General features: G+C 41.7%; 1 protein-coding gene across 1 annotated transcript in view; it reads left to right on the top strand.

The window, feature by feature from the left end:
• The window catches only part of LOC112679208, a 51,173-nt gene that overhangs the window by 3,538 nt on the left and 24,858 nt on the right, over nt 1-22,777 (top strand). The window contains exon 2 of the mRNA XM_025548913.1: nt 7,831-7,867. Within this exon, the coding sequence (XP_025404698.1) occupies nt 7,831-7,867 (37 nt within the window). The remainder of the gene's footprint in view (nt 1-7,830; nt 7,868-22,777) is intronic.

Genomic DNA, 22,777 nt, shown 5'->3' with positions numbered 1-22,777 from the left:
AATTACAGTTTAAACCGTTGCGGGTGTTCAAAAAAAATAAAAAAATCCGACCCTAGCCCCGTCCGTAGACGTGAGTTCCGCGCACACGTTATTTCGCACAAGTCTTAAACGCATCGCAATGGTTAGCAACCGAAAAGAAGAAGGGTTGTGACCGTTGGTCCGGTACACGGTTCTCAGGTGGTCGACCGTGCGACTAGACGTGCGTGCGCGGAAGGTCGACGGACGTGTATTATGTACATTACGTGTGTGATACCAACGTCGGCGAGCGCACGTCTAATAAGAACAGATACGTATCTGTACACGCACTACTCGATCAGTGCGAAACTAGTGCATTCACCCTGGTCCGAGACGTGTCTATCGGGTTCGTTTAATGTCAAGTCGTTTCCGCTTCACAAATCATCTGATTGTCCATTTAGGAAATAAATACGTATATTATATATATATATACGTGTATATATATATATATATATATATAAATATATATATATTCGCTCACTACTGAATTCGTCGACACTACGTTCAATCACTGCTGTTTCAGCCTTTTTTTTTCTTTCTTCCCGTACATCTATACTGGTGGTTTTTGTTTTTTTTTTCCTTACGAATCGTCCATCCAGAAATCGAAAAACTATATTGCTACGAAATTGGGTAGGATTCGAACGTGATTCTTTTGATTGAGTTTTTTTTTTTTTTTTTTTTTTTTGTCATTCTATCGTTAATATTCTACGTTTCCGGTTCGCGACAGATCGTTTTCTGATCAATACCACAATGTCAAGTGGGTTTTTTTTCGCATTTTTTATTCTAAATGTTTCCGGTTTCGTCCGTTATCGATTTTTTTCTCTACTGTTTTCCCGAAAACAATAAGCCATCAGCGCGAACGATGGTGATCGAAACATAATATGTTTAATTTTTTTTTTTTTCTCCTCGTCGAATTACCCCATGCAAACGATCGTCGTCAATTGTCATCTGACGAGTGCGTCAAAGCCACCGGTGTCGAATACGTGCGTGCCGCACGGTCCGCGCAATTATAGTGTCGTAACGCGCGTATAATTGCCGCGAGCATTGTCTTTTCGGCCTAAAAGACAAAATGTGTACATACAATCGATCTAATTTTTTTTGTACACGACCATGCACGCGAAGGGTGCGCAGAGGTATTCCCCCAGTAGTATCGAACATATTGTTCATTGTTTCGAAACATCGAAGTAACATGGAAAACATGTGATTTCTATCGGCCACGGCACATTCGTAAACCGATCGCAAGAAACGATAAAACAATAATAACGCCGTCGTCGGTAACGAATCGGGTATCGTTTTTTTTTTTTTTTTTAGTGTTTTTCACGCCTCGCACGTACACGCCGCGTCGAACGGTGACCGCGTACCGTCCGCGTTACGGGCGTTGAAATCTCCGCGACCTACTCGATGTCGCGGAGTGCAATTACGCGGTCGGTCGGCACAACGTTTTCGGATGAAATAATGACTTTTAAACGGCTCAACCACCTGTTCGCCGTCACAAGATCTCGTACGAACCGTTTCTAATCCCGTGCGCTCGTATACATTGCGCGTGCACCTGTGCGGGGTAGTGTAACGCGCGCATCTGTTTATTATGCACACGTGATGGCTTACCCGTTCGTGTGCACAATACGTACGTGATCACATTGTTACGGCCCGTTTCGCGATCTACGGAAGGGAGGAGGGGAAACAACGTTAACCGACGAACGAAACGGGTAATGGTTTTTAACGAGTTAACAGCCGATAGTCGTTTACGTACGTGTGTCTAAATTATAATATGCGCGCGCGCGCGCTCGTCAACGGGTCGGGAGGAAAACATGATGAACACGAACGGTAATAACGGTGTTGGCCAGAAGAAACGCGCGCTCGGTTTTCGAGTATTACGCCTAAAAAAAAAAAAAAAAAAAACCATTTGTCGGCGTATATTTTATTATAAACGCGCGTTGGCCCAGTGCTATTTTCGCGCCCATCACACGGTTCTTGCAAACATTGCACATCGTCGTGTACCCGAACAACAATAATATATCGTGCGCGTAACGGTGTTTGTTCTCGAAGCATTATTTTATTATTATTTTTTTCTCCGCCTCTCCTGCTCGTCCGGTACGATTCTCGTCTCTTGCGGCGTCGCCGGATCTTGTTTCCCTACGTCTCCGCGCCGTCGTCATCGGATCGGTCGAAAAACCAACGCACGCGCGTACCGCAACAATAACACTATAATAACACACGGCCATTGTGTTCCGGTTGAATTGCACAGCAAATAAACGCGGTCCGGACGAATTTTGTCGTTTCCCGCGCGCCCATTGTACACGTCTTCGTTGTCGTCCCGTACCGTCGACGTGCGTGTACGCGCGCGGACGTGTCACGTTTTCGGTGTACGCTGTGTTACGTTTCAACGTCCGACACGCGCGCGCGGTATTTTCGTTATCCTCGAGAACGGGACGCGTTCGTTCGTACACGTTCAGGGTCCGTCTCGACGCACGCAAACCGTAAATGTTGATACGTAACAACTGTGTAATAATAAACTGTGTAATAATAGATGTCGTCTCGTACGCCCTGCTACGGACGGTGGACGTTCTCGGGACCCCGCACGGTATTAAATCCGACGGGACGTGGAACGAAAACCAATATCTTTACGCGTCGGTTTTTCAGCGTACCCTTACGACGTGTACCGTACCCTTCTACCTCCCCCCCATCACCATCACCGCGTGCACGCGTAGGACCGGACGACCGGAGAAATTACTAAAATGTACGAATATAGTACACCGGCACGTGAAATATCTGCTGCGGATATCGGAATGACGTTTTGATTATTTTCCCGACAGTGCCACGCACCTCCGAACTTGTAAGGAGAAGAAAAAAAAAATTCTCCAGCCCGTTTCGCCCGTGGCAGCGTCACGTTCTCACGGCATTACAAGCGTTTTGCGAGATTAAACCGTTGTTGTACACACGGTATGTCGTTTTCATAGAACGGATATCCCAGAATATATCGCGCTATCACTGTTCGGTACCTGCCTGTTGCAGTTCTATTTATTTTATTTTTTTTTCGCATTTTTTTTTTTTCCCCGTTTTTACCGTTCGAAACAATATATCTATACATCGCTGCACCCATATATACCTCGTCTGCGAACTCTGCACGCGCGCGTAGAATTTCGGTTAGTCGACATGTTTTTTTTTCTCTCCTCGTTTATCGCGCCGTTGACATTTACAAGTAGAAATAGAATTTGCACACATGTCACACGATTACGTGTCTGATGCACGTACAACGATGCGCTCTGGGAATCGTGGCCCGATCGCGTGCAGATTAACGGTGATGCAGAAGGGAGGAGGAGGACAGAAAGGGGAAAATAACCTAACGAAAAACGAATAAATTACCGCGCAGCCATCGTACAGGTTAGCTGTGCACCACGGCGGCCGCCGTAGAATCCTTTTGCTCCTTATCGTTTACATTGCTTGTGTGCCCGTCGTGTTTGTACGTTACGGTCGACATGTCTATGACGAATCGGAATCGCACGCGAAACGCGTCGCAAGTGCACAACAACGAGTAATATCAACGCGTCGCATTGTGTAGAACAGATGCGTTTGCCGATCACCGCAGCGGATTTTCTCACACGGCGAACAATTGACAACGTAATGCGTGCGCTGAATACGTGCGCGTCATATCGTCCGGATTACCGGTGACAAATCGGCCGTCGGGAAATAATGGCTTAAGAATCGGAACGCGATGTTGTTGCCTGCGACACTCACAGGCCGTTCTGACGATACGTGTGTCGCGATGTCGGGATCGGCCGATTTAAACGACGGGGGTGGTGCGCGCGAACGACCCGGACCGAAAGCGTGCGCCGACATCGTGTACGGAGCACGGGTGGGCGACAGTAGCGTGTCCGTAAGTGCATTTTTTTGTCGAAAATTAACTGCGAAACGCAGCGCCCTACGCGTCGTAAAATCGTACGGAAACGCGTTTCCCGGTGCGACGACCACCTCGTATCGCCACGGTCTTCGTGTCGATTTTTCCGTCCCTCCGGCGTAGCAAGTATGCGCAGCACGCAAAACGACAACGTTAGAAAGATATTTCTAAGGCCGGATCCGTTCGAGAGGTTTTACTGATTTAATCAGATCGTGGCCAGAAACGTACGACACCGGTGCCCGAACCGTTGGACGGGTCCGCAGAAATAGGTGGTCTCGGATCTGTGCGGATAGTCGTGTTACTCACGTACATCACCACGCGCGTCGTTCCAAAAGACATCATAAACCGACTTAACGAATAACGATATTAGTCCCGAGTGCAGCGTTCGCTCTCTAATTACGTTATAGATAATTTTCGCGTTTTTATTTTTTTCCCATTCCATTGTTTAACCGCGTTTATTTATATACGATTTTATTGTTTCGCGTTTCGAAGAGCTTAACTAACTATACTTTAATGTGATTTGAAAATACCGCGTATTATCTCTTCTAGGTTAAGGTAATCTGTCGAGGTTATATTTTTTTTTTTTCGTTTCTTTCGTACATCATCGATAACATCTCTTGCGCGATTCGTAGACCTCGTCGGCACACTCGGACGTTTGAAATAATTGAATATAAATGTCAACTGAAAACAACTACCGTCGACGGTGCGCCGTTTGGTAGACATGAGTAGTAAAAAAAAAAAAAAAAAATGACCACGTGGAAAATGTTTACGGTGGAATTCTCGTTATCGTTCGAAACGTATTCGGACTGCGGGTGATCGTTTCGACCGGGTTTGAAACAGCGAAATAAATTACAGGACGATTACGGATAACCAATAATCTACATGCGATAAAACCGTGGTGTGTGAAAGGTTTTGATTTCATTTTGACGGGTTCGCCGTGTAAGATTAAGACAGATACACGTGCGTAACACGCGTTATCCCGATATCGAATCGTTGTAAAAAAAAAAAAAATACGTTGTACACTTGTCGGGCGAAACTACGTCGATTGATGTAACAAGCAATTTTCACCGACCTCGTCGACGGGACGGAATTGAAGATTTCGCGTACCCGAAAACACGTGCGTATAAATATTGTACGGGTGAAAAAAAAAAAAAAAATAAGAAAAAAAAAAAGCCCGGCGTACATATTGCGCGTAACGATAGTTTCGAGGCCGATCGGTTTTTCGGTTTCGCACTCTCTGCGAACCCATTTTTCCGTCAGCGATTTCCATGATTACGTTTTATTTTTTTCCCGCATAAAAACCTTCTCCGCGTGCCAGATCGCGATGTTTTGTAGGCCATGACTTTTATCCGGAGGCAGGGAGGGAAAAAAACTCGTCTACGGGCGCGTTCTACTTATCGCCGGGCGGCGAGGCGAAATCCATTGTTTTTATGGCTGATTTGTCAGGCCTCGTCCGGTGGCGACGAACAACGGTGGTGACCATCGAGCGGGGGTACACGATAGTGAATATATGTATACGCGCTGATCTAGGGCGCGATTTTGGGAACACCACAACACGCGCATTGTACCCGTAGGATTTTCGTTATTGGCGTACGTGCGCGCAATACGTAGACGGAGGGAGGACGTGTGCGCGGAATCGTTTCATTTTCGGCAAAACGTAATGTCACTCTGGGGTTCTCGGCAATTGGCTTGCGCGCACCGAAATAATGAGAAAAAGCGTCCGGGATCGAATTTCGGGTTTGTTATTTTTATTTTTTCCTTAAAAATTGAATAACAAACGTGAGGGAGAAAACGTGTACGCCGCGTGTGTATACATATATACATTTATACGCCGTACTGATTTCGACTTGAAAAGAATATCGGTCTCACGTAAACGACGGTACGGGCAATTTGTACGCGCGTCTTTTCCCCGCTCGCCAACCGAAACTGTTTGTTTTCACAACAACGATCAACGGTTTCGGGTTTACTGTAATACGTAATACTGTGTTATGTACATCGCGGTGTCTGGAAACGTTCGAGGATAAAATATTTTCGTTTTACGTTTCGTCGTGAATGCGAGAAATACAAATCGATATCCTTGATCGGTAGTAAAAAAAAAAAAAAACATACCAAGGATGTATAAGGGAGACTTGAAGAACGGTGCACGGTTATCGGAATCGACCGAAGTTATATGCCCAACACCGAATCTTTCGGCGTACTTACGCGGTATAATTCATTCCGTTTGAATATATCAAATTAACAATTTTTCGCTCATTTTTAACTTTGTTCATCTTTTTAAAATGAAAATCCCGTTCGGTATAACGATCAAAAATGTCTGAATTATTTTTTAGTTCCTCCATAATGTTTTTTTTATTATTTTATTTTTTTTTTTTTTTTTTATCGGTTACGTTGAACACGAGATATCTCGTTTAATTTTTCGATTTCAAAAACCCGTACATATAGAATACCTATATTACATTTAGTGTAGTAACAGTAGTAGTAGCATAAGAGGTAGTGTAGGAGTAGTAGTAGTAGTAGTAGTAGTAGTAGTAGTAGTAGCAATGATGATGATGATGATGATGATAATGATAACGACAACAATGAAAACTGTCTATTTTCCAGTTCGTTGGGTACGCATCTCGCGCGATATGGCTCGAAGCCGCCGCCCGGGAACAGTACCGTTACCGTAAAGTTAGGCTAGTGGCACGTCGTACTCGACGCCGTCACCGCATAAACTCTCGATATATACACGTACACGTACTTACATATTATTATTATACATGTATCGTGTTCCGAGTGTACCGTTCGGCAGACACTGGTCCGCCGTATTACAATCTAATACACCCGGTAATAATACTCCCAACGATATTGAATAATAATTATTTAGTCCGTTTCTACCCTGCTGTCGATCCTTTGTTCACGCGACCGTACTCTCGGATGTATCGCGTCGCGGTGTTCAATTTACGGACGCGTAATTCGTTCGCCGACACCGGGTTCAAAGGGACCCCCCCCCCCCCGTAACCGTCTGGTCGTCCGATGATGGGATCGTGAAGTCCGTCGGAAAATTCACGCGCGCCTAAATTTCCGTTCGGGTACAAGTACGGTGTTTAACGTATCAACGTTTTGCGCGCGACACGGGTGAGAGAGATCGACGACAACGGTGAATCGAGGCGGATGGGTGGACGGGGGCGATATGTGCCGTTCGTGAAAATGTACGGTGCGAAAGAAAAATTACGGTGCACACTACAGCTGTCGCATCGCAGGAATCGTAGGAAACTATAATGGTCGTGATAATAATTATACGCGTTAGTAGTCACACTGCGGGCGTGAATGTGCAGACGAAAGCAACGGATACATTAAAAAACGATTTTTCGAAACAATATCGTTACGGGTAAACAATGGCCGGTAAACGGCGGCGACGGCGAAGACGTCGTGACACATTTTACGCGTTTTCCGCAGCAAACGATTATTATTATTATTATTATTATTCCTCTCCGGCCGTCGAAAACTATAATTAATTATTAAGCCCACCCGTGTGTAAGACCGAAACCCGTGTAAATACATTATCGTTATGGTATTACACGCCGGACTGCATCGAAATCACCGTTATCGCGCACCCGTTCGTACCGTTTTGACCCTTGGCGCCCGCGCCACCCGCGACGCTGACGTTTACGTGACGTGTAACCCCACCCCCGCTGGTATATTAACATTGAACACGTTTCTGTGCCCGTTAGCCGTTGTCGTGCACTGGCTGTCAAAGAAATCGCCATGTTTGTGCGAAAATATTTAATAATAAAATTGCGGAAAATTTGTCGTGCCATGGCGGGACTGTCACGAAAAAAAAAATAGAAAAAAAAAACACGTACCATATTATACACAAATAGCAAACAAACGTATTATTGATTTATTTGTATAATTACTATTTTTTTTTTTTTTTACAGATGCCAGTACGCGGCGATCACGTTATTACTGATACAGGTAAGACAAAAAGATTGATTTTGTTTACAGAAAGTAAGCGTTTTTTATTCCTCAGTCGTACACCGTCGGTGTACATGGATTATCGCTAAGCTTAAAACAACGCATTACAGCGCGAAAATATATTATATTATTATTTTTTTCGTTATACCAAAAATATTAGTACCGTTTTTGTATGCCCGTTACTGTAGGGGTTTTAACGAAGAAACGTTATTAGTATTATAAAGTTGAACGTAAGCAGAAAATGTGCGATGCATGTTTTCGACAGAACGGTAGACATAATACTTAATTTAAATGAGTCACAGACTTCTTTACGATACTCCCAGTAACGTGGAATCCCAAACTAAAATGATTTCGGAAAGATGCCTATAGCAATACTGTTGTTTCTCAAAATTTCAAAGCTGAATTCACCCAAGATCAAAAAGTCTTTGAACATGGTTCTTCCGAAAAATAAGAAACATTCTGCTCGGTACAGATTGAACAACTAGTTGAAAATACGTTTTATACTTGTAAATAAAAAAAAAAAAAAAAAAAAAAATTTCAAGCCGAATTAAATGTTCATGGATGCGTTGTTTTGAATTTAAATAGCTTTCATTGTATTCCAAACATAATAACAATACGAGTTTATTGTGAACAGGTAATAAACAAATGACGCATTACAAATTTGTCGCGTTTTATTGATAGCCACATAATTACTATAACTGCTAAACCACGTATACGCATGCACAACAATATCGACGTCGATAAATCAATAATCAAATTAATTGGTATATCCCCTATCCATTGCATTGTTATCGAGGTCGAATAGTTCAAGTTGATGTTGATTTGCGCTGATGGGCACTAATCTTATTTTATGGAAATATTTTATTATTTTTTTCGTTTTCTTTAATTTTTTTTTTTTTTTAAAAGTTAACGACCTACCCAACTCAGAGCCAACCGAAATTTCACGTCACCATACGTAACTCATAACTGCGTTCCGGTTTGAACGGTAACAGTTACACAATACGTTGATCCGATCGCTTGTGGCCGATAACGTGTTCAAGAAAGCATACAGATACGCATCGGAATATTTCGGAAACAGAAATGAAAAAAAAAAAAAATCATAGCGATAAGCACACGTTGAATATACATTATTAGAATAGTAATTGTTTCTTCCGCTCGGTGTTCGTCGAAGTACCGTTTCGGCGGTGATACACGACGGGCATTGTTGCAGTATTTTCCACACTAACGTTTTCGCGATTTAAAACCATGACATTGTAAATGTGATCTAGATATCCACTACATTTGAATAAAATATTTAAACGCGCGTGCAGAAGAAGTAGGTGTAAACCGGCGGCGGCGCGTGTACTCGGCACGAACGATTTCCGTGATGTATTTCGCATTTGAACCGTAAAAAATAATACGTGTGTAACACGTATGCACACACACGAACACACGTGTAGCATATCGAAATAATAGAAGCGAATCGTACCCGTGTGAAATGTCGTGCGCGAACCGTTCGAATCGGCCGCAAAATCTTAAGCAACGTGTACACCGATTCATTCGGGTGCATTCGTCGTCCCCAGATTTTCGTTTCGAATCGCAGTTGTTGAACAGGCGATCGTATCGTATTGTGTTTTCCGCAATCGTTTTTCGACAGTCGACGATATGCGTAATTATGTAATATTGTATTTTAAATTTTACAGCAGGTAATCGTAATAACAGGTGTAGGTGCGCAGTGTAACAGATGCAACCGATGTTATCATCAACAACGAGTGTGAAATTATCGATGATAATGAGTGGCGGACAGAATTATTTTCAAAATCAATAACGATCCAACTCACGGATATTACTATACTAGTAAAGCATCGCCGACTATCGTGAAATTGCCATTTTATTCTTTTTTGCACCGTCCAGTCAGTTTGGGGGTCTAAGTATATGCGCGCGGCTCTGGGACGCTCGTCAATCCGGTATCAACGGTTTCGTTATTAAGGGTCTTACGATTTCCCTAACTTCCGTGGTTTCTCAGTGGTGATTCGCTTTGTTTCCAGTACTGCAGCCATAGGCGCAATTAAGGTAAAAATCTGGAGGGGGCTAAAGCTCTCCTACCAAAACTTAAAATAACCTGTAGATTACCCCTATTCTTATACACCATGTTAATATCTATGTTTTAGATTTTGAGCAAAGTTGGGGATTTACTGGAATGTGTCTTTTTTTTGTATTTGACACTATTGTGAGTTAAGTATGCTTTACGCGGTATACCATGTATAACATGGTATATTTATGAGGGGGCTAAATCTTGCCCCACCCCCCTAGTTGCGCCTATAACTGTAGTCATCATAGACCGTGTTGTACACGCATTTTTATTTCACATTCGAAAACGCGACATCACAATTCGTGAAGAACCCAATACGGGGTTTTGACGAGAACACGATATGTTCCAATACGTTTTGTCTTTAGATATCCCCCCCCTCCGGCGTCTGACGAATAGATATACGAACGTGTTGCGTGATCACATCAAGTCACCGGCGGGCGCTACGTGAATTGGAAGCTACAAGAGTCCTTTGCCGAGATTCGACGCGATAATCGCAAAACGATATCGCAATCGCGTAACACTGTAAACCGTAGTGGGCGGTCAATGTCGTTTTTACCGTTCCTTTGATGTGTTGGTTATCTGGTCAGCTGTTTCGATGGTTTACGACCATCGTCCGAACTAAGAAGTACACCTTTCCGTGGAAAAACATTTAAACGATTGTAACCGTTTTGTGCACGTTGAATTTCAATGGGAACGACCGACTCCGGTCTCGGGGAACATGGTTGGAAATGCAACGTTTTACTATTCTCCTTCCACCGAGTATCGTTTGAGATTCAGATCGAATGCGAAACGAGTGGATCGCCCGGACGTCAAACGGAAAAAAAACCAATAAATATCATGTTCCGATTATTGGTGTCGATTATTAATTCGTGTCACACTTTGTTTGTCACCACTGTTATTACGATCGTCCGTGTGTAAACGCGGTCGAATATGTGCACTTTCGACAACCGCGGTTACCCGACTGATCTCTCCATGCGGTGCACCGCGATCCGTCACCGGCTATCTACGTGGACATTACGTGCGTTTACACATGTTATTATTGTTCTTACGGTCGTTGCGATGTTTCCCGTACAGTTATATATCGGATATCCGGATATCGGTCGTGTATATAGGCATGTTCAGACTTTGGTGGCCGAGGGAGCATAACAAATTTTTAAATTAGTAATGAGTACAGACCGCATGACTACTTTTTATTTTGATATGATTTTGTTAGAAGTACACCTATGGTCGTGTATCCTACGATACATGCGATCAAGTTCCAAGCGATAGATAGCGTATGCCACTATAACGTTTACTCCGTTCTGTGTGCGCATTGTGACGTGCAATGATACATCGCATTCCGGTTAGACTTTTTAACAATGCCTAACCGTTAGGACCGACCTGAATCGGGAATTTTTTTTCTGGATTTCGCAGAACAGTGCCTAGTGTTGCGTGAGATAACAATATTTCGACGTAGGATCGAGTATGCGCGTTTTAGTTACCGTGTTCCGTAATGTCGATTGACTATATCGTCGATATCATGCCACCATGATGATGTTAGATCGGCAAATCGGTGACGGACGCTGCACCATGGATTAGGTAGGCACACGTTTTTTGGGGGACCATAAAAGCTTTTCGTTACACGCATACTCTTCAGTGGTAGCGATTTTTTTCTTCGCTAACAATCGACGTACGCTCATCGACCGGAAACAGCGTTATCATAGCTGCCACCCGATCGGATGTGATCAAAATAATATGTCGACACATCAGTTTGATGCAATATGTAAAACCGTTCACGGGTATTAAACGGTCTAAAGTCATCATCGCATCATCGCGTCATACGACGGTCCCTGTTTTGGCATCGGCATTTCAAAGCCAAAGCGAGTTACGTAAAAATGCACATCCGCCGGCAAAGAGAAAAAAAATCGAGTACACTGCGTCCACGTGCAGCGGTGCAACGACTATAGCTGTGACTCGTAGTTTTTCGCGGCAACAAATGTTCTGGAGGTTTATCGAAATCGATTATGTCCTGGCCACCGCCAAGTTCCCGTGTCCGTGCGGCAACTGCAACTGTACACGCGCAGCGTCGACGCGGACTTGTACAGCGATCAGCAGTCAGTTGGAGACAGTTGTTTCTACCAAAAAAGTTGATTTCTGTTTCCACCGAGTATCGTTTTCATCAAATCTGCTTCTATCTACCTGTCTGAATTGCAGTTAGAGTTACTCGGAAGCTGCCATGGGGAGGAGGTGGTGATGTGTAAAATATCAAATATTAATCTTAAAAACGTACATTGTTCACGATGCACGCAGCTACGTTATCGTAATACCCGTAATTTCGTTATTGTTATCACAGTACTCGGAGATCCGATAACAGCGGAACTCTGATACCGACAACACAGACACTACACGCAATGTAGTCCAGATCGATTTATATTTATTTAAAATAGGTATGAATTACGAGCCGTATCGACTAAGACGTGTTATTATGACAATCGGCTATTGACCGCGGACACGTTGACGTTTACACGCTGCCCACTCGTACATCGTATAGATATTATATTTTATATTTGTATTTTGCTCTTGTTGTTGGTCGGACGTGTCCGTTTTTTCCAGTGACAAACGTGTCCTGGCATTACAGGTGCAGGAGTTTTTGCGGTTTAGACGTCGAGCAGATACACGGTGAACGAACACTTACGTCGTTAGCTTGGATACGATGTCGTGTAAAACATCAAGTTTCTTATTGATGCACCCAAACGGCATATGGCACAGATCGCGCAAAACAGTTAGTGTCATTATCAAACGTTGAAACCGATTTCGTATATTTGCTAAAAACGTGGGTTAGGTTTATCCTATATTTTTTTTTTTTGCGATTGAGGATGGTTAGGTTGGGTAAAGGTTGTATTTGGAGAAGAAAAAAAAATTAGTAAACGTGGAAAATACGATCTCTGAACGGATCGTTAAGTTCGAAATGTAGTTGTTTACTGTTAATCGCATGATGGTAGAGCAAAAGGATAGATAACTATGGGACGGTAAATAACATTATTACGTCTTCGAAGTCGAGGCCGTCGAAACGGGAATTTAAGTGGTTTTTTTTTTTTTTTTATGGAATAATTTTATTGGGTGATTGATAGTAACGAGTTGGTGTAGATGGAATGAACGGAACAGATATTGAAATAGTAATAGAGCGGAGTGACGAGGTAATGTGTTATAACGTTCCGAAGAAGAACGAGGGGGAAAAAATGGTAGATAACTACGACGATGAGGACGAAGAAGTTGAATAAGAAGAGTAGGAAGGTAAAACTGTTGTAAAAATGAGGAAGGAATATCAGTGGCGGTGGCGGACAACGTAATGCAATAATGTGTTTTGTGACTTGTTGTATAGAGTATATACCAAGAGAGCGAATTCGTCACGTTATCGATTGTTATAACAATAGGGCACTTTTATTTGGTTCGTGAGATTTCGATGGGAAACAGGTGCACGCCGCGTTGCACTATTGTCGTTTGTCATTGACATCTACCACGGTATACAAGTAGTAGCAATCGTTCTCCTTTCATCTCCGTTCCGCGCGCGCGTAGTGTTTGCTCTCTTTTCTGTTGTTACTATTATTATTTTTAGCGTCGTCGTTGTCGTTATTATTATATTCGCACTAGCTGCAGCGGTGCGATCTCTGCCGATCGGTAAATTCCGTACGGACGTCAATGTCCTCCGCCGCCTCGTCGTCTTCCGCCTTGCCGACGTATTGTTACAACACGCGCGGTACACGCACTGGCATTGCACACGGTGCCTGGAAGCTCTTTGCGTTTCGTCGCGTCCACCGCGTGCGCGTCGCAGTAGCGCTAACGGTGGGCGCGCGTGTGTCGAACAAGAATAAAAAACGTTTACAATAACGATATAAAGGAAAAAAAAAATAAATAAATAAATAATAACATAACGCATTCGCACGCACACACGACACATCGAACTGTCTACCAATTATCGAGGATTGTAAGAATAACAATACGAATAACAATAATAATAATAAGTCGTAATAGTACAATACCACGTGTTCGCCACGACTACCGTACGCGCGCGGCACATGTTGCGGGCAGAGTACGCGATGTGTACAAAATAAAATACGTACATGTTTTTGCGTTCGTGTACGTGCGCATTCGTAACACACATACAACCGTAACGGCATAACTGTACACGGCCAAAACGAACAAAACGATTGTTGTCGCGTCTTATTCCGTACGCTCGAACAGTACACACGCGCATTGTACACATAAATATCGCGAGCGCGCGTGTGTACCTAGTCGTAAACACGAATCGAACCGTTTCCGTTATGTTTGTCGTCGCGACGACGGGAACCTTTGCCGCGTCAGGGACTTTGCTGGGGCGGGGAGTTGATGATGTTCTGCAAGAGATGTGACGATAAATACGCCGTGTCTCATTTTCGTCGGCCGTCCGCAGTGTTTTCGGACTTTGTGTACCGTTTTGCCCACTCGTCCACAACGACAGCGGTTGGCTGACCCTTGCACACTCGTTTGTTATTTTTTATCGCCCGTAAAAATCCTTTTCCGACACGAAATCCGAAAACTTGTTCGCGTCACGATCGTATGCAAGAACGGTGCACCAGCACGGATCGAGCCGAAGGGCCTTCGCTCTATCGTGTAGATCATTTGAGGAGATTATTCCGTCCAAACGTCCGTTTTAACGTGCATACCACAACATCATAATCGTATGCACGTTTAACGTCGTCAACCATCGCGATATTGAAAAATTCAATTTTCTATCGTGATTCTAAATCCCGAAACGAAACCTGATCGAATTTTTATGAGCCGTACACACGATCTTGAGTCGTTTTTGTAATATTTACGTGAATTCTACGAGAAATGCACGTAACAAACGAGTAAGGTTCGATTTTTTTCGCAACGTCCTGTAGATTTAATGATTTTACGAATTTTTAATACAAAAAAAATTATAAAATTACCTATAAATCACTAACCTATACCATTACTTAAAAAATCGTATTTAAAATAAATATCTTTTATTATTAAACAATAGTATCCTTTTTTTTTATTAAGTTACTGTTAATTATTTTTGTACACGGATAATGCGTCAAACGTAAACAACCAAGACGAAACGTTTAACTCGAGAAATTAATATTATACGTCATTTGACCACACACGCTGTTGTATAGAACTCTGCAAACGATTATAACGTATTGTCATCAAAATAATCCTATAGTGTTGGATTTCAAATCCCGACCAACCGGAAAACGATCGATACAATTGAATAACAATGTCAATGTTCAGACAGTTTTTCATAACGTTCAACGAAACATGTATACGTTCTTTATATTTTTTTCTCGCGCATTTATTTTTGCTCGTTAACCGGATTATTGTAAATCATGTTACAAAACGGTAGCAAAAATAAAATTAGTTTTATCGATTTTTGTTATCCTACTTGCGCATTTCGTACCAGAACACACGATCGTATACGTACAACACGATTATCAATAATTTTTCACGGGATAATCTACCGAGTCGTTCCATGTGTGCAAGTGCATTTTCCGTTCGGCGACCGGGCGGCGGCGCGCGAAATATCAAACGCAAAACATTCCGTTCCAAGGATATGATAATACGATAATGGTACTCGTGATGTTCTCACCGGCGCTTGTAGCACGTGAGCGCGCGGGCGCAACCGGAGTCCGGTAGTGTCGGGAAGCAGTTGAAATAGCTAAAATGAACGGTATTCCGATTGTTATGCAAATCGACCAGAAATGATAACCCGGGGACGTTAAATTTGAACTCAGGGATGCCGAAAACCCATTGGCCCTCCTTTTAGTTGAACATCGGGTCCGCGACTACGTCAAAGTCGTCCGCAGTCCGTTTACATGCGCGAGGGTTCGAACGATACGTACGCGGAATTTCAACGTCGAATCCCATTATTTGATTGTCGATTCGCGGTGAAAATGAAAAAATCACTCCGTATATATTGCCCCAAACCCCTCCTCAAACGTGGGCAACGGTGCGAGGGCTTCCCGTCGCCTCGTCATCGGATATGAGAAATTCTACTCGATTTGATGATTCAGTTCACTCGACTCGGTTTATTCCAACGATATGATTCGGCCAGTCAACTCCTAATACGATTGGTTCTTGATCGACTACGTGTTCCGTTTTACACGATAATAGTAATATATAGATGCGATAAACGTTAAATAACTAACGCAAAGTTATTCTAGAAAACATTTAAAAATAAACATTCATATCAGCACCGGAATACTGGTTTTAATCGTGTCTGTCAAGTGCCTACAAAAAAAATGTGTATCGTGTAAAACGACTTTAACAGGACAACAGCAACGCAAACACACAATCCGCGCACTATGTGGTTTTACATAAGAATATGATTTACTGTTTTATCGAACCGACCGTGATCCGTATCGCTGGGCAGTTATACCTGTCTTGCGCGAAGTGTTGGCTATGTACATTGTGAACATTTTCCGACGACTTACTTCCGTTTTTTACATGTATCGTACAAGAAAAAGTAGTACGGCTTGTTAAACTACAAAAAAAGTAATAAGAAGTTTCGTTGCTCATACATATTTACAGTGCCGTGACTCGAGGTTGGCTAAATGGGCGGTTGACGATGTCGCAGCAAAGTAATGGAACGCATTTGAGTTGAATAGAAATTGGTTTCTTTGTATATATAAAATAAGAGCCGAAATAAAATTCGCCAAGGGCACCACGGAGGGTAGTTACGGCACTGCATGTTGATCAAACCCTCGTGGCAGAGACCATCTATAAGTGTTTAACGTAATCCTTCCTTAATTTAGTATATTTATACAAGCGTTTTGTGACTGCGGCTATTTTTCTCATTTTTTTTTCTTGTTTAATGATCGCTACTAATAGCTAATAGCTATACTAAAGTAATGCCTAAAATCTATTCGTGCTTTAGTGCCATTACCGATATTAATTTTTTTCCTCCTGCTCTACAAATTAAAGCCAATTTAGTACATTTCTTGAAAATTGCGAACCTTCCGAACTTGAACTGGGTCATTTTTTTTCGTTTTTTTTATTTTTTATTTTGCCTTCTTTAGATACATTACAGTAAAGCAATTAATTGATTATAGTAAGACTATTAAATATAAGAAAACTAAAAAGTAGTTGAATTAAGAATTCGGAGGAATCAATGAATTTGATAATGGGATAGAAGACAGGAATTAAACGAGAGTTAAGGAGGAGATTAGCTTTGGGAATGATATTACCAAAAGAAGATAGGAAAGAAAATAGTAGTTGTCGCGAATTAGTTTTTCGCGGAGAAGAGAAGGACAGTGAAAAATAAAACTAGGTCATTTTCATACTCCATTCTGTGTCCTTTTAGCCGGTGGATACGCGATAATATATATAAAAATCTAATAAAACAAAAAAAATAAATACTTAGTTTTTATAAAATCTAAACGTTTCTTCCGAAATACGATTAATTTCTAATGATATCATACTTATAAATTACCAAGGTCTTCTTTAAACTCGATGAACACAAACACATATTTACACATCCTTGGTAAGTTCATATTATACATACGAACGCGTGCGTCCGTTCTAATATTTGGACCGTGACTCGAGGCCACGTTATTTGTTTTTTTATTCTATGGACAGTTGTGTAACCGCTGGTCGTCACATCATTTCGATAACGATATGGCAAGCGATAAAAGGTGTAGGTCAATAAATTATCATGTACACGACCCGCTGTTGCAGTGGTCTTTAATTAGCGCATTGTCTTGTAAAACATTGTTATAAATGATCGATTTACATACGCAGTCCTTATGCCCATTGCTGCAGTGACCGAGATCCCAAGGTCTCCGCAACGGCACTCGTCGGATGATTTTATTTTATAGTTTTATTTATTTATTATTTTTTTTTTTTTTGCGTAATAATTATCCGCACGCGTTACGCAATGAACATATATTATTATTGCGGTTTACGGTGTACTTGCGATTGTGCGTGCTCGTGCACAATAAGATTGACACAATAAGATATCTGAGCATAATTAATAATATTGTATATCTTCGTTATTGCTAAACGTTTTGCACGTGCCGCAATCGTTTGTAATTTAATCGGGCGCGTATCCTGAGAGGGGGTTGTCCATGGGTCCTAGACCGTACCGGACGTTCTTGTAGCCACTCACGTGTCGCAATTCTCAATAGTTAAAATTGAAATAAAATCTACATTCGACTCGATGGACGAATCAAAAACCGTTATTATCGTTATTATTCGGTCTTGAATATTCTTACTCCTTTTCAAGACGAAGAACATATCTTTCGCTATATATCAAAGATTTCCGCGGGGTAGGTGGAGCCTTTTAAAGGGGTACCATATCCTAAAAAAAACAATCAAATAAAACGAAACGAAACGTCGGCGACGGACGATGTGTGCACAAGGGGCACCGGTCGTATGGATTGCTCGTACGGTTTGCGCCAGAGCATATATTTTAACATTTAAAGTACGTGGCACTATATCAGCGATTCCCAAAGTGTGTTCCGCGGAACCTAAGGGTTCCGTGGGATAATCTTGAGGGATGTACCTGATTATCGAGAACAGTAATTGTAGTAAACAATAATCAAATAATCAAAAATTAAAATATTTTTTTTTTGGATTATTGGTTTTTCAATAATAAAAATAAATGCAAATACAAACAGTTACAGAATTGGTGTAGAGTTGGAGTTAGAGAAGTTGGAGTTTTAGGGTTCCACGAGACAAAAAATAATTCTTAAGGGTTTCGAGGTCGTAAAAGTTTGGGAACCATTGTACTATGGTGTCGTAACCATCTCAAATCTCATATTTCAAAGTCCGATTTGTTAAGGGTTATTGGCCACGGTAATTCATTTCATATATAGGAAATGGCAGTTACAATTGTGAAAAAAATAAAATTAATATATATATATATAAGATAATTGTGACTATAATAGTAATAATAATAATAAAAAACTAAATCGCCTCATCCATTGACAAAGTTTTCTTTTTTTTATGACCTCGGTTCACCTTTGATCTCAGTAAATGTAATAATACAATACAATTATTGTATTTAGTGTGAAATGATATGCGTCGTCGAGTTGGTTAAATATGAATTAATTTTTTAATGAAATTAATATCCATCAAGACTACGAGTACCAAGTCAGAGTTATTTATTTTATATCAGCCTATCGGCTCATAATATAAATTTTGAACGTTTTTGATAAAAAAAAAAAAGATGAATATAATTAGGTACACGTTATCTCGATGTTGATTGTCACGTATTCTTTCGTCCGTAGCGAATTATACATTTTTTTTTTTTTTATAAGACAATAATCAATAATAATGAGACCGGTATTACGTGATTATACGTTAAATGACATGGTTATAATAAAAGCTTATGTGGTTATACATATTTGTAGTAATTGCAATATCCAAGTGCGTGTAATAGACTTATCATATTATAGAAGATAAACATTAACACTTGCGGCCGATACAAATAACGCGGTATATGTATTAATATTCTACGTCGTAAAGTATAAGATAAGTATAAGGAGGTTGATGAAATTGTTAACTGGATTTTACGCAAATGAAAACATAATTGATAGAAGTATATTATTATTTTCATTTTTTACTCGTCACCTTTTTATGGCTCAACGGGCCCGTTTCGCAAAAGATATAATATATTCGGGACGAAAAACGCAGGCACCGAAGGTTCGAAGAAACCATCGGGATGAGTTTTTCATCTGAAAGATTCGATCTCTCCGTATATTAAGAGTATACCCTCTCGCCCTGTAAAGAAACCGCCCGACAGATTTATGCGCATGTAAATCGAACTACGACTACTATTTGGTTTCCTCGAAAGTAGGTTTACTCGGATGAAAACAGATATAATGTAAAATATTTAAATCAGAATATTGTAAAATGTCGCGTCACGATGCTCGTAGGTTATTACTCTAAAAATCACATACGTGTATCTAAAATGACTGAAATGCACATGGTGTTTTCGATGCAAATGAATTCGTTTTAACTATGTATGTTCGTTTTTTTTATTTTGCAATAGAGATTCATCGTTCGACTCGTACACTTGATATGTAATAACGGAAACGTGATGGGATTTTGATAATATTTACATTATACATTTATTTTGAGGTTGTAAGCTCGTAACCGCAGTAGATAATCAAAATATATCAAAATATTCGTTTGAAACACTGTTTTCTGGTGTACGGAACAGATTTAATCTTAACCTACCGCTATTATTTTACCCATGTGCACTCAACTCTCAAAATTCTAGATTGAATTTTCGATTCAAGTTTGTAAAAGGCAATACATACAATAGTATCGAACAGGTTTATTTCGGAATTTCGACGAACGTATTAGTATGTTGTTTTATTTTTTCATGAAGTAAAATAAAAGGTATTTTTTAACTTGCAAAAAATGAACAATTTTTCTAGACACTAACCGTTTGACTACAACCATTCATTAATTTCTTTAAGTGGCCAGCTACATTATGTTAAGTTAAAACCTATTGTTTCGATGTCAAGTTAAAAATAAATAAAATAAAAAAAAAACTAAAACGTTTAATTTAGCTAATAACGGATTCGTTTTCGTGCGGAGCACTCGATTTTCAGACGCAATCGGTTTTAATTATTTAAACATCCTAAACGATCATAGTGTCTATAGTGTAAAACAATACCGTCAAAATGTTGGAACTCAGTAACAACCCATACACTTTAGTTGCAAAAATCTAACCTAACCGCTGTTCTTGACAATGATATTGGAATACTAATCGGGTTACACTGTAACACTGCAAGACAAAGCGATACGTTGCGAAAGTCCAAACACTCGTGAACGGACGATAATCTAGCGTTCCGAAACTGATGAAACAAAAACGGTCGGTTGGAAATCGAAACTCCTCGGTAAACCCACTGATTGCCCACTCGTTGCCCACTGATCTGCGCGACGACGAAAACATACACACAAAAACGGTGTGGCAAAAACGTGATTCTGTCGTGCAAATTATCGTTTGTCCGCGGGCACATGTCGTCGTATTGCAGTAACGCACTCGATCAATACAACATCGTATACCGTTCTTGCAGACGGTTATTTAATTACGTCGGCGGAGGCGACTTGACCAATACGTTGCGCGCACGTGTGCGGAATAAATTCATCCAATTATTATGCAAATCGCGGCTGCAGCTGGCCGGGAGAATGCACAACAGTTGTACACGAATAAATTATACAACGCGCGCGCGGTACTCCTAACTGTACATTATATTCTGTTTGTTTTTATAATTTTCCCGCGGTAATGACCTCGGATACGGGTCGTGCGCAGCTCGCGGTTTCCGAAAGCATCGACGAAAATCGAGCATCGCGGCCCAGTTCCTTACTGCCGTTCGAACACCGCAATAACAATGTAAGGCGGACGTTTACTCTCGTCCCGCGGTAAGGGCGTCAGTAGTATCGATCGATCATGTAAGAAGCGGCATGACGTTTTTTCGGATTTTTTCTTATCCTTTTCCATTTTATTCTGTTCCTTTTATCCGTCCGAATTCGAAACGCGCAATTTAAACCGATTATTTCCGCATGCATGCAACTATACGGTCGTAAGCACGGTTGCAGGCCGTAAGAAAGGGAAGGAGCTTCCTCCCGGTGAACTCTGCTCCTAGAATATTGTAATCACGTCCAGATAATCCAGAATGGTCTTCGTTGTTTCGTGATTGCTCTGGTATACAATGTTACACCGTCATTTTGATTTCGAGGACTGGAGAATGATTTCGATAACGACCTAAAAAGTTCTAAGGACCTTTGCAATTAAAACAATAACTGTGAGCCGTTCAACTAGTGTAAAATTTAAATTAGTAAAAAGTAATTGTAAAGTTTCGAAGCGAAAAATAAAATTCTCTAAATCATAAACACTCGTGCTCGGTCACCAGACCCCGAGAAAAACGTTTTCCTTACTACCCTCGCCTCCGTGCTACGTAGATTTTTATCGTTTTCCGGCCGTTTTCGGTGTGCTTTTATCGTGTAATAATAATAATAATCTTAATCCATCACGACGGTACGTTATTACACGCGTCGCAGTCAGGTGGCGACGGATCGTGCGAGAACTAAACGACCGTGGCAGCGGAGACGTTTATCGCGCGATGGTATAATGATCCGTTTCCGCGAGGTCTGTCCGCAATTTTACCGCGGAACGACAATGCGCGCGCTACTGCGACAATCGTACAACGACCGTGGATGTGTCGTGCCATCGGAGCCATTTTTAGGCCACACATGAGGCCCTAGCGCCCGATACGTGTAGAATGACTGTAAATACAAGAATTGTGATATGCGTATTTTTTTCCGCGCATTATTATTATTTAATAGACTCGATTGTAAAACTGTAAAAACGTGGTATTTCGTTACGAACGGTTTGGAAATCCGTGATCCTTCAACAAAGCCCGGGGCCCTCGGTCCATACCCGAAGACGGGGCACTGCCGTACTGTTTTTGTTCGTATTTTTTAATCCGTTTCGCTCGGTAGAGCCTAACGCGACCGCAGCAGCCCCGGTGCGATAACGCGAACACCGACGGTCGTAAAAATCGCGCATCGCGGAATAACACGCGCAAACCGCTGGCCCATAAACGCCGGACGTCAACCGCTACCGGACGGACAAGGGTTTCCCGTGGTCGGCGATCAATGTTTCCGATCGACGGTCGTTTTGTTATCGCGGTCATAGCCCGGGACGACCCGATAACATTCGTCGCGTGGTCGAGATCGGGTTCGACGTGAAATTTTCGGTCGTTTTTTCTTCTTTTAATCCGGCAGGGCCGAGCCCGCGCGAAAACCCTAATCGGTGACGTGTCCTCCTCGCCCCCCCCCCCCCC

This window comes from Sipha flava, unplaced genomic scaffold (genome assembly GCF_003268045.1).
Source record: "Sipha flava isolate LNK unplaced genomic scaffold, YSA_version1 132_pilon_pilon, whole genome shotgun sequence".
Classification (NCBI taxonomy): Eukaryota; Metazoa; Arthropoda; class Insecta; order Hemiptera; family Aphididae; genus Sipha; species Sipha flava.
This window is presented reverse-complemented; position numbering and strand designations above follow the sequence as displayed.